The sequence below is a fragment of the Sycon ciliatum genome, chromosome 1 (genome assembly GCF_964019385.1).
Source record: "Sycon ciliatum chromosome 1, ocSycCili1.1, whole genome shotgun sequence".
In the NCBI taxonomy this organism is placed as follows: domain Eukaryota; kingdom Metazoa; phylum Porifera; class Calcarea; order Leucosolenida; family Sycettidae; genus Sycon; species Sycon ciliatum.
In genome coordinates, this window is record NC_088643.1 from 25310675 (window position 1) to 25323174 (window position 12500).

A 12500-nucleotide genomic window follows, 5' to 3' on the forward strand; every position below is an offset into this window, starting at 1 on the left:
CGGTATGTCTCCAGCACGTTCGATTAGGTCCTGTGACTACTGATGCGGTCGTATTGTCCAATTGACGCAATCCTTCACTTTCTTTGGCCAAAATGGATTTAGTCCAAGAGGAGCAGTTGCTGTCTCCACCAATATCACAGCACTTTGCGTAAAATTCGTCGCAGCGGGAAGACATTGTGGAGTTGTTGGGAAAACATCCAAAAAAGTAGCATCTGACCACACCGGTGCCCTGCACTCTGTGATAGTAGAATGTAAGTATTTGTCGCTCACCCGGAAAGCAAGGACATGTTCTGAGATCGGGTCCTGCGCATGGCATATTTGGATCACAAGTGTCGCACGTTGGAAGCATCACCACTCCTTGCTCTGCTTGCACGCAGCAGTTGTTATAGAAGAGAGTGGCGCAAGTCAAGCAGCCAGCCAGTAGCACCAATCGCCAATGGCAATGGCAATGGTTACTCCGCACATAGGCGCTTCTCATCGAGGTGTCACTGGCGAGAGCCATGATGAGAATGGCGACAAATCCTCTAATCGCGGACTGTAAAGTGCAACCTTCGAATCCAGGAGTCTTTCCCAATCGACTATAGTATTAGTGAGAATGCAGCGAGCGATGGCTGACGTCGGATACCAGCAAAGTCACACCATCACCTGGTCAGCAATGAATCAACGTACGTTTTAGATGTTGCACACGCACGTCTTTGCACTCGTTACCGCAAACTCCGTCGAGGCTACCCTGCTGCGGGAGGAACAGGTACGTTTGCCAGTGTCACGCTCATTCAAGATCCAGTACTCCATACGCCGCGGCACACCCATGTCCTGAGCCCAGACCTAGATTCACCAAATGCTGCTCGCTCGGCGTCACCAACGACAGTTCATGATCTTTCCGAAATCGACTCGGACGTTCTTCTTGCACAGCGGTGATTTGCGCCCGTCGTCAGTAGAATTGCAGGAGTCCGAAAGCTTCTCTCGAAACTCAGCTACTACTTCTACTATGTATTGGTAATGCTGTATACGCAATGCACGCCCAAGCTTGGGAATCCAGAGCAGAGCCGGGGAGATATGCCTCCTGCTACCTCCATGCACAATACACACACAACCGGGGAATGCGCGACAATGACTAAAAGTTAGGTTAGTGTAAGTCGGCGTAGGGACGGTCAGCCGCTCTTCTAACGTTAGGAGGCGTGCATGCCGGCGATAGTAGATATCTACTCAGTCTCAATGTTGGTGTACACGGCTGTTACGTAGATCACAAAATCGGACATTCAAAATGGCGTCATTTTTTTGAAACATTTTGAATTTTTGAACGCGACGGCCCCCAGAGAATAGCTGAGAATTGCATTTTTCACGTTGGTATCCAGGCCATTTTGGCTCCTATCGTCTCCCATCGACACGGTTTACCATACAACCGCGATTTTCGTCCAGGGGAAGCTTCAAGGAACGCATTGATGCCTTTTGGATCGTCTTTCCCAAGGGCGACAGGTTTCTGTCGCCATGTCGCCTCCACGTCCTTTGTTCTTTCGATTCCCAAAACTGCTCTACTTTCATTGCTGCCTACATCCCGGCGCCGAGTTTTCGCAGCTGCTTGCTGTGTTTTTGGTGGCCCTAGAGACCTTCTATAGCTCGAAAATCGCGCTCTTGTCCCAGATCGCGCAAAGGAAGTCTCGATCGCGCATCGACATTTTAGCCTTGTTTGTTGCTTTCTGCTCTGCGATGGAGCACCACTCGAGTATTCTTGAATCCGTGTGTCGCATTGGTGGCCAAAAACTTGCCAGTGCTAGTCACAAAACTCCATATCCGGTGAAGAATTATGTTGAAGAGATCGGCAAAGTTTTTAAAATTGATGTTTCCAAAGATTCCCCTGACGTGCATCCCCAGTACATGTGCTCACTTTGTCAATTTGCTATAGCACGTTCAATGAGAGATGACACATATAAGTATTGTAGTGGGGGCTGCAATGGCCCAGTTACATGGCAACCACATACGAGATCTAACTGTGCCGTATGTAAGAGTGATGCTGTACGAGCCAAGGGCGGCCGTCCACCGAAACGGAAAGCCGTCAGTGAACTGCGTGGCCAAGCGGCAAAACGACAGACATCAACGGCATCAACATCAGCTGAACTGCCAGAAGGCAGTCCTAGCTCTCAGCAAAGACGCACCAGCAGCAGTAGCAGCGGTGACACCAACACAATAGCACACACCACTGATAGTCAAACATCCGCAGTTACTTTGGACGAGATTTCGGCGCACGCAGCGCCTATGTATCGGGCTGAAGCAGCATTAGAGAAAGAGCGGTTTATTGACAGTGGAGCTGTGCAGGAATGCATGATATGTTTGCAAGTGGTAAATGGAGCAGTTCAAGCCAAATGCTGTGAAAATATATTCTGCTCAACATGCGTGCACACGTGGATGAAGAGTCACAATACATGTCCAGTATGCAGACAGCCAATGGCACTGGCGACACTGCAGAAGCCATGCAAGCTAGTGTGCAATATGGTTAGCAAGTGGGGTGTACATTGTGACTTCCATGAACCAGCATTGTCGGGTTGCCCAGCAACCGTTCGCCTCCATGAATTACGAGGTCATGTCACATCATGTCCGTTCAATCCATCCACATCCTCAGGAACGCCCATTCGTACTGCAACCAAAGCTGCAACAGTGGAGGAGATCTTAGCAGCGTCACCATCAAAGCTACGGGGCGATGTGAGTGACAGACTGACCTGTCACCTTGTGTCCGCCAAAGCAGAAGATGGGAGGCTGGAAGTGAAAACCAGCAGCCAAGGAAGACCGCAAGTTTTCATGCGAACAACAGTTGGCAGCAAGCAGCCGGAGGAGGCATCAGCCAGGACGCTGAAACGACGGTCACTGGAAATGGAGCGCATCACAGAGACAGTTTGCACCACAGCAGATGCAACACGGCATGGCGTTGCTGGACTTGGCGCTACCAGCATCAAACCACCTTCAGGCACTGCCCTTGCCATCAAGGCCGATCTAAGCCTTCCTTGGGCGCAACTCCGGAAGCTGCGCAGATGGCTCCGCTCCTTCGGAGTTCAGCTTGAATCGGAGAGAAGCATTCGCTCATTCATAGCCACCACCTTGCCGAAATACACAGTGAAGCAGCTCCCCTTTGTCAAGCGGACTGGCGAGTTGTCACTTGCTGCAGCTGTCTACTTTCCAAACCTAACCGACATCATTATCCACTACCTCGACATACTTGACAGCGGCAGTAAGCTGACATGGCATGATGGCGCCATCCCAGAAGAGGAGATATGGGTCAAGCTGGGCGGTGACCATGGTAAGACAACATTTAAATTCGTGATGCAAATCGCCAACACCATGCATCCAAACTCACTCGCCAACACTGTGCCAATCTGCGTGTTTGCAGAGAAGGACTTGCCGGCAAACCTGGAAACTGCACTCTCAATGTATCGGAACCAAATTGCAGAGCTACAGGGCCAGAAATGGAAAGGCAAGACCATTGTGCCTTATCTGTTTGGTGATTACGAGTACCAAACCATGAACTACGGCTTGTCGGGTTCCAGTGGCGTAAGGCCTTGCCTCCATTGCTTGTGCACGAAGAAAGACATGCAGGTCCCACCAGCGAACCGCGACGTACAGTATGGAGCACGGTCCTTAGAGAAGATGGCGGAGGACTATGCACAGTTTACTAGCGCAGGTGCTCTGCTGTCAAAGGCAAAGCTGTATAACAACACCATCCGACCAGTCCTATTGCCAGTGCCCGTTGCGAGCGCCATTATTCCAGTGCTGCACCTAGACCTCGGTGTATTCCCGTGGATCTTTGATGTATTCACACGCGAGGTCCGTCTTCTGGACATGCAGCTTGCAGAACAATGCGACGCTGAAGAGCAAGACAGTGGACGGTTTAGAGCCTTGTCAGCTGCAAATCACAAGTTGTCTGGCTGCAAAACAGCGTTCTCGGAAGCAACAGCGAAAGCCACCGCTCTGGAGAATCATCTGCACTTCATCGTCTTGTTTGGCCAGCAACAGGGCATGGCGATAGAAGCACTCGCAGGCGTGCTACAACGGGAGGTTGAGCAAGCACAGGCCGACACAGAGCAGTGTAGCTCACAGCTGAAGATTGCTGAAGACGAACTGGCCAAGTTGCGCCGCAGCAAGGATGTTCTCGGCCCGTGCGAAGCGTCCATAGAGCCAGTACTGCAGAAGAACATTATCCATCGGCAGGCCTATCACGGCGGTGCTTTCGTAGGGAACCATATCCACCGTGCCCTCAAGCCCGCCGTGATCACAGCTATCACTGAGGCCCCAGCAATTGTCATTGGAGATCGGTGCCCAGCTCTGCGGAATGATGCTCAAGTAGTCAGTGAGCGGTACAAGTCCCTGTTCAGCCAGTACGCAGCGTGCAGATCTTCCTTCAGCCATTGCAACAAATGTGGAGAGGAGGAACTGCAGCAATTGGAGCTCTCCATTGCCTCGTTCTTACAGAAATGTCGGAGCGAGGTGGTGGAGAGAGGCTTAGGTCACATCACTCCAAAGCTGCACCTCCTTGAGGAACACACTGTGCCGCTGATGCGGAGAGTGAACGTCGGGCTTGGTCTACTGTCGGAACAGGGCGCGGAAGGAATTCACGCCGAGTTCAACCTGCTCGAGAAGAGATACGGTTCCATTCCCGGCGAGCTTGAGCGCCTGCATGCTGTTGCAGAACAACACCTCGTATGCACCCTGCCAGACGTTGCAGATCAACGGCCCAAAGTTCGATCGAGGCAGCGGACTGCTCCATCGCAGGCAGATCAACCAGCCAGTCCGCCATAACACTGACTACACGCAAAGCCAGAGAGGTAAGGTCTAACTGTTCACTTCTACTTCCTCCAATAATAATTCTTCTTCTTGATGTTTTCGACAGCAAGACTTCTGTTCTTACTTCCTTGTCGTTTCAAAAAATATTTGGGTTTAGACCGACTTTACCGAAAGAAAGTACTAAATCCGGCGAAATTATATAATTCTATACATTTTGTACTAAGTCGATAGGATTTCAGTAAATCCGCAGCGTTTTCAAACTTTTCGCCGCCATCTTGTTAGATGTCCACTGCGTAACAGCCGTGTGTAGTACGATTAGCAGTTGCAGGCCTACTACTAGTACTAGCGCGTATCTGTGGCCTGCTGCCACGCGCCCAGGGGTAGATCCTCGGAGCTAGACTAGTCTAGAGTGCGATGCTACCCAACCTCGCATGAAACGGCGTTCTGCTTGGATGATGGCGTATGATAACGGTATTTCCAACAACTGCCAACAGATACGGAGAGCTGCGCGGACTTCACTGGCCGCTCGACGATACTGTGTTCATTGGAGAAAATCTGACGACAAACGACTGTAACGAGTTGGTTACAAGTATGATGACGGCAGACAGGCGTGTGGGTATTTTGTACATGTACAGACACTACTACTAGTACTAGACATGGCCAAGCCGTCAGTCTGGCTTCAATGTGTTTAGTCGATCTTGCACTCGTGTCTGATGCCAGCTGCTAGACAAAGCAGTCTACGTTCTCGCACTGCTACTAAGTAATACAGACGAGTATGCACATGATTGTAGTAAGTGAACGGAATACCTGAGTAGTAGCTTCCGGTCCGGAGCATGCAGCAGCAGCAGAGATGCAGTGTCCACCAGAGCAGCCCTACGCATACCGTCCGTACGGTATCATCATAATGTGTAGGGCTCTCTGGTGCCTACCTGCTCGATATCATTTTCGTCGTTGAACCAGTCAGCTGCTTGTAAGTAATAATAATTATTAGTTGTAGTCAAGACTGCCTCGAACCAATGAACTAGTGTAGTACCAGTATTGACAACAAGAAAAAAAGTCACAGAATTCTGTCTGATCTGTCACTTTTGTCTTTTTTTGTCCTTTTTTGTTTACTAAAAGCCATGTGACATGTGGTGCACGCAACGGGAATAAACGAACGTGCACTTCATCTTGATGCAGCATGCTAGCAGGCGCTAGGCATACATAGTGGCGGGGGCCAGTCTGAAAAGAGCCTGGAGCAGTTGACCAAGCAACACCGTAGTCTAGCGCGTAGTCTTTGAAGTACATGTACTACAGTGCTGGCAACTGAAATCCGACCCCCTGAGCTCACATCGCAAAGAATGTGAACCCACCGCTCAGGGGGTCGGATTTCAGTTGCCAGCACTGTAGTACAGTCATGTACAAGTCTGTTGTAGTCTGTCGCAATCTGGACGTGGCATGCAGTGCATTACTGCCATTACTCGCCCATTAGTGGACGACATGGGAAGGAAGCCTTGACGCGTGCGTACGTGCACAGACAGAAAGCATGTGACAATACGTGTCCGCACGAGCCGCCTCCTGACAGTCTGCTCCCCGCGCGCACTAGGAAAGCAGCATTAGGCCGTGCCAGTAAAACTACCCATTGTTCTGCTAGACACTCGTTTCTGGAACGCTGGGGAAGTGCTGGACATCCCCAGGAAGAGTGAGAGTGAGAGAAGAGAGAGAGAGAGAGAGAGAGAGAGAGAGAGAGAGAGAGAGAGAGAGAGAGAGAGAGAGAGAGAGAGAGAGAGAGAGAATGCGAGCGAGACCTCTATGCAGAAGGGATATTGACGCTACCCATTGTTCTGCTAGACACTCGTTTCTGGAACGCTGGGGAAGTGCTGGACACCCCCATCAAGAGTGAGAGAAAGAAAGAGAAAGAAAGAGAGAGAGAGAGAGAGAGAGAGAGAGAGAGAGAGAGAGAGAGAGAGAGAGAGAGAGAGAGAGAGAGAAGGAGAGAGAGAGAGAGAGAGAGAGATAGAGAGAGAGAGAATGCGAGCGAGACCGGTATGCAGAAGGGGTATTAATGACGTGACCCTGTCGAACCATGCTAGCAGCCTGTGCCTGTGACAATGACAAAACCGCGTACATGAGACGTCGAAGCAACTAATTACTTATGCTTAGTTTTGACATTGACGTATGTCTACGCTGCCTGGTTGTGTTTCTCAACACAACACAGTAATACTAGCCGGTGGTAGCACGGATGTGCGAACTTTTCTTTTTACGTGCTATTACCAGACATGCGAGGCAAGATGTATTACAGAAAACAGATACTGGAATTTGATTTGATGGCACAAACCCGGCTGGAGACAAAAAAATAAGAACAAGAAAGATAACAAAGTTGCATGCAGGGAGAACGAAGAAACGACTAGAACACAGAAGTTGAGGGTTGACAGAACAAACAACTATTGAGTCGGGGCTGACTACTACTGTAGTGGACATGGAAATCCGGTCGCACGTCTAGCGGCCCCAGGGTGCTGGCCATGCAGCCGTGGATAAGCGCACACATGCATTACATTTTATGCGCTGGTGGCATGGGATCAACATGTGCACTGCATGCACGCAGCGTTCTGTACGCGCTGAGGGCGCCGGCCCGGTCAATCGACTGGATTTCCATGTCCGCTACACTAGTATCCACTAGCGCAGCTGTGTAGGTGTGTAGGTGTGTAGGTGTGTAGGTGTGTAGGTGTGTAGGTGTGTAGGTGTGTAGGTGGGGCGTTGTGGACTCCTCCGACCAAAGGTCTCGGTATCCTTGCACACAACGCGCACCAGGGGGGGGGGGGGGGGGGGGGTTAAAAAAGAAAGGAAGAAGAAAGAGTTAGGCCATCAGGTAACTGTTAGTATGCTAGTCTGTGGTGTACACGTCCACAGCAGTCCCAACTCGTCCACAGCAGTCCCAACTCGTCCACAGCAGTCCCACAAGTTTGCTCGAGGAGGTACTTGTACACTGCTACTTTGAAGCGTTGCAGCGCTGCCTTGGATGGGGCAGCGTTCAGGATGGCAGAGGGTAGAGCATTCCATGTTGCGAGTAGGCCGAACGGGAAGGATCGGTGTAGGATGTCAGGACTTCTGGCGGGGAGAGGGTTTGACAACTGGAAGGCATGGGAGTGTTTCACTTGATGTTGGTGGCGGGTTCTGGGACGGGCGGGCTCAGGGACAGCAGGTGGCAGCATGTCTGTCAGCTGGGCCGGACCGGAAATGTAGTGCAGCTTGAACAGGTAGCACAGTCCCGAGACTTGCCGACGCACTGATAAGCTTGGGAGCATGGTCCCAGCGCCAATTCTGCGCATACACCGTTGCTGGATGCGGTCAAGCTTCGCGAGGTTGGACCGGGCTGCGCCTTGCCAGACTAGGGGAGCATATTCCAGTGTGGGTCAAAAATATGAAAGGACACGTCTCTAATATTAGTACATTGTACATGATGCCGGAATGATGTCACAGTGATGGGCAGTACTGGTGTACATATACAGGTACAAGGGTAGCCCTTGGCGGATTATGCTGGCATAATTTCTCGCATAATCCTTGGATTTTGTCTATAACATTATGCCCTGGCATAAAAAGACCTCTGAGACAAGACGGTCGGCATAACCTTACGATGCTGGTTGAAGATTAATGCTCTAGGCATATTTTAGGCTAGGGTCCGGCGGATTCTGCCGGCAGAAAAATTGGCAGAATTCGGTGCTTTTTCTGGTAAGTTTCATGCATGTTTGGTATGTGGATCAAAAAATGGAGCAGAATTCGAGGAATTGCCGGCCATAAGGTTTGTATGGTTCTGCCAATTTCACTGCTCTTCGAGCAGAATCTGCCACCTTTTCGAGCAGAATCCGCCGGTCACTAATTTAGGCAGGAAATAACGGTTAAACCTGGTGAATGTTATCCCTTATAAGCCGTGCTGTCATGGTGCCAGAGTCGTTGTAACGTTGCAAAGTGCAACAATAGTGCAAGGGTGCAGTATAGCACCATCATTGGCATAGTTCCAGCATAATGTAGCATAATCACTAGCATAATCACTGGCATAACGTTAATGGAAAGTATAATTCAGCAATGTACCGAGCATACTCCGCCAAGGGCTGTTTGTTCTGAGTACACCATAACATTAGATTGGACGGCAGCATAGTATAGCACCATCATTGGCATAATGTAGCATAATCACTGGCATAATTTGGGCACAATGGAAAGCATAATTCAGCAATTTACCGAGCATAATCCGCCAAGGAAGGGCTATACCAGGGTCAACCTTACTTCATTTTTCTTACCCGTGTATCATCTTTGTGTCTTTGTACACTGATTCATACCATGTATGGATGTGTTTACAGCCTTACAGTATCATTATCACGAGTTGTTTGCCACCAAACCCAGGCAATCCATCTTTCCAGAAACAATAAAAGTACACGTCTCCAATACTAGTACAGTCTCCTATAGTAGTACAGGTCTGACCACCTTCAAAAAACAAAAGTATTGTACATTTTAATATTATACTATAGAAAAGAAAAAAGACCAAGGAATTACACGTTACGCTATAATGTCCACTAACACCACCAGATACTAAACCATCAGCTCATGCGATAGCATTGCACAACACTGACCGACGGTGCAGTGACGTTCTACAACTAACAACTAACTGGCTAACACTCTAGCACATCTTGGATGCGCACTCCAACAGCCTTCCAACTTGAAAGGTGCTAAGTAATAATTATGATACCATAATATTAAAAGAGGGGAAGGTGAGCGCAACCAAGACAATCATGAGCTGAAAGTCTCAGCTGTGAAGAACGTTGGCGGATGTTCATGCATGCCGATGACGATACTGGCAAAACCATTGGACAATACGGTCAAACCACGATTCAAGGACGCAAAGCAACATTCCACACAACTTGTGTGGCTCAAAGCTGCAAAGATCAATAAAAGGGGAAGCTATGCAAATAGGAATCATGCAAAACCGAACATGTATCTTGTATTGCTAACTAGGTCACTTCACCACTACATGCATGTACCGTCAGCTGTATCTGTTCTCATCCTTTTCCTGTGTTATTTGTTGAAGTAAAAAGTTGACATTTTATAGTCAACCGTTTCCAGTTATTTTATTGTAGTAAATAGCTAACATTTCGTGTGTTTTTGAGAGTGTCTTATTAAATTTTATTCCTTTTTGCCTATTCTGCAGTTGCATGCGTGTGTGCTCCTCATTGGCTTCGCTCGTACCTCTTTTCTTTTGTTCAGTTGGCTTACCGGTATGCGAAGGCTAGCCATAGCAGCCAAGCTTGCTTGGTGGTGTCAACGCGCGAACAAGCGTAATATTAATGATAACTTTGAACCTTACAAGTTGGAAGGCTGTTGGAGTGCGCGTCCAAAATGTGCTGGAGCTGTTAAAAGTGTTAGCCAGTTAGTTGTAGAACGTCAGTACCGTCGGTCAGTGTCGAGCAATGTTACGGCATGAGCTGATGGTTCAGTAACTGGAGGTGTTAGTAGACATTATAGTGTAACTTGTACATGTAGTTCCTTGGTCTTTTTCTTTTCTATAAATTTATCCTTGGCTTTCCAATCGAGTCCATTCTTGCACACCTGATGAGCCGTCCTTATCTATAATGTATACAGCAAAACGATCATCGTGTGAAACTACTGCTTGTTACCGTAACCGACGAATGTATGGGGAATCTTGGGGATGCATGCGATTGACTGATTAGCGGGCAGTTAACTCATTGGATTTCTTTGTATTCTGTATCTCCGTATCGTTATCTTTTCCTCTAGCCCTCTCGCTTAAACAAGCAAAATAATAATAATAATAATAACTCAGTTTAGCTACCACTCCCAGTCATCAATGGTCCTACGGATTCAAGGCCAGAACCCAGGTAACGAATAGACATACATGTACTCACATAGTGCAATCGACTTGTGATCGTCTCACAGTCACTGGTCTACTCGAACGGTTATTTTTTTAATGAAACAGGTCTATCCGCGAGTACTACTAGTACTTAGTAGTACAAAATTTCATGTAATGGTCTTCAGAAAGGTCTCCACTAATGCCGCCCGACCAACTCCAGAATCCCATCCGCCCTTGAGGAAAAAAAGCCGAGAGAGCAAAACGCCGGCGAGCGAGGAGTGCCGAACTAGCACAGCACAGAGTATTACCGGTACATGCATGTCTGGTATGAAGTTGCCCCACCTCACCTTCCAACCCGGCAAATATTTAGATTTTGATAAAAAACGATTCAAAGCCTCTCAATTATTACTATTAGTATTACTAGTATAGTTGCCCCACCTCCATTATCTGATTTATCACAAAACATTTGTCATGAACAATGACTTGCTCATGGATTGTGCTTGATGACCCTCCCAAGGCTGATTGGTTGTTTATTAGTGCAACAGATGATTATGCGATCAAAGTTCTAGTACTATTAGCGATTTCAAAAAGTTCGTCTCATTTGCTTTTTAATGTTTTTATTTTTACTTTTTAGCCTGACGCGGTAGAAAATGTGCAGTTTCAACTAATTACTTTGAGAGATTGGTATTGATTTATTTGAATTCGGTATCTCAACAGTACAATGTACAACTTGGGAAGATTCGAATGACATAGATTATTATTACGAAGTAGTGCAGCCTACTCAAGCTCAACTGATGAGGGGTGAATTCCCCGAAACACTGTGTATTGAGCAGGGAGTGGTGCTTTCTTGCAGGTTTGCCGAGTCGAAGGTTCGATGGACTTCTCGTGTGCTCTGGATGGCAGTCGTGAGTCAGTCAAGTGTCAAGTAAAGTCGGCGGAATAGCGCGAGCTCCGGTGTGGGGAGCGAACCTTTCTTATAGATTATTATTATTATTATTATTTGTGCTCCCGCGTCAATGGGCTCGCCCAAATTCGCTTGCACCGAACCATGCGAAAAAAGGCCGCCAGCAGGCAGGCAGGCAAAGAAAATAGAAAATGGTGTCACATAAACTAATACAAACAAGAATATCATTATTGATGACATTAATACTGAATGAATGGCAAAGGCCATGTGAATACGGATAATACGGATAATCAGAGTACCAACAACATCGAATGACATAGATACATAAACAATAAAGTGGAGTAGGTGCTACAGCTGATCATTTTATCGCAGGTTGTGGGAGATTTCGACTGTACGGAAACGATTTTCTTGTTCAACCGCCTAGCGCTCCTCCGGTCAGGCCCATAGCCTTAGCTCTGTCAACTCATTTTTTTCACCAGTTCCCTCGCAAACCGCACCAACACTTGACTTACATCAGAAACAACCATTGGAGGCATCGATCTATTTCCACGACTGTAACAAAACATGCTCTCAAAAACTCCGTTGAAGCAGGGAGTCGTTATATACGTACATGTATACGACTCCATGGTACGTTTGAACCTACCAAAAAGAACGGAGAGCTGGGACCGCACTTACCCGGCCCGGCACCGGACGCAGAGCAAAGGAGGATGACAATCATGTCTACACAAACGACAAAGCTCCCCCCCCCCACGCTTGACTGGCCCTCCCCTGGCCTGCCCTGGGGGTTATGAATTCTCGATATAAAATTTAAAATACGAACAGCGCGCTATATATATATATATATAGCGCTAGCGAAGAAAAACTAGAACTAGAATGTAGAAAGGCAGTTTTCTCATGATATGATTGCAGAGCAAGAATGTAAGTATTGTCGAGTTCCACGTTCCTAATAACAAGTATGATGGCAACTGCCCAGTGCCGGAGGATGCTGGC

General features: G+C 48.1%; 1 protein-coding gene across 1 annotated transcript in view; it reads right to left on the bottom strand.

The window, feature by feature from the left end:
* The window catches only part of LOC135819890 (uncharacterized), a 15753-nt gene extending 14533 nt beyond the window's left edge, over window positions 1-1220 (bottom strand). The window contains exon 1 of the mRNA XM_065333194.1: window positions 1-1220. This exon is cut by the window's left edge and continues 246 nt beyond it. Within this exon, the coding sequence (XP_065189266.1) occupies window positions 1-502 (502 nt within the window). The 5' untranslated portion in view covers window positions 503-1220.
* Between the last annotated feature and the right edge of the window lie 11280 nt (window positions 1221-12500).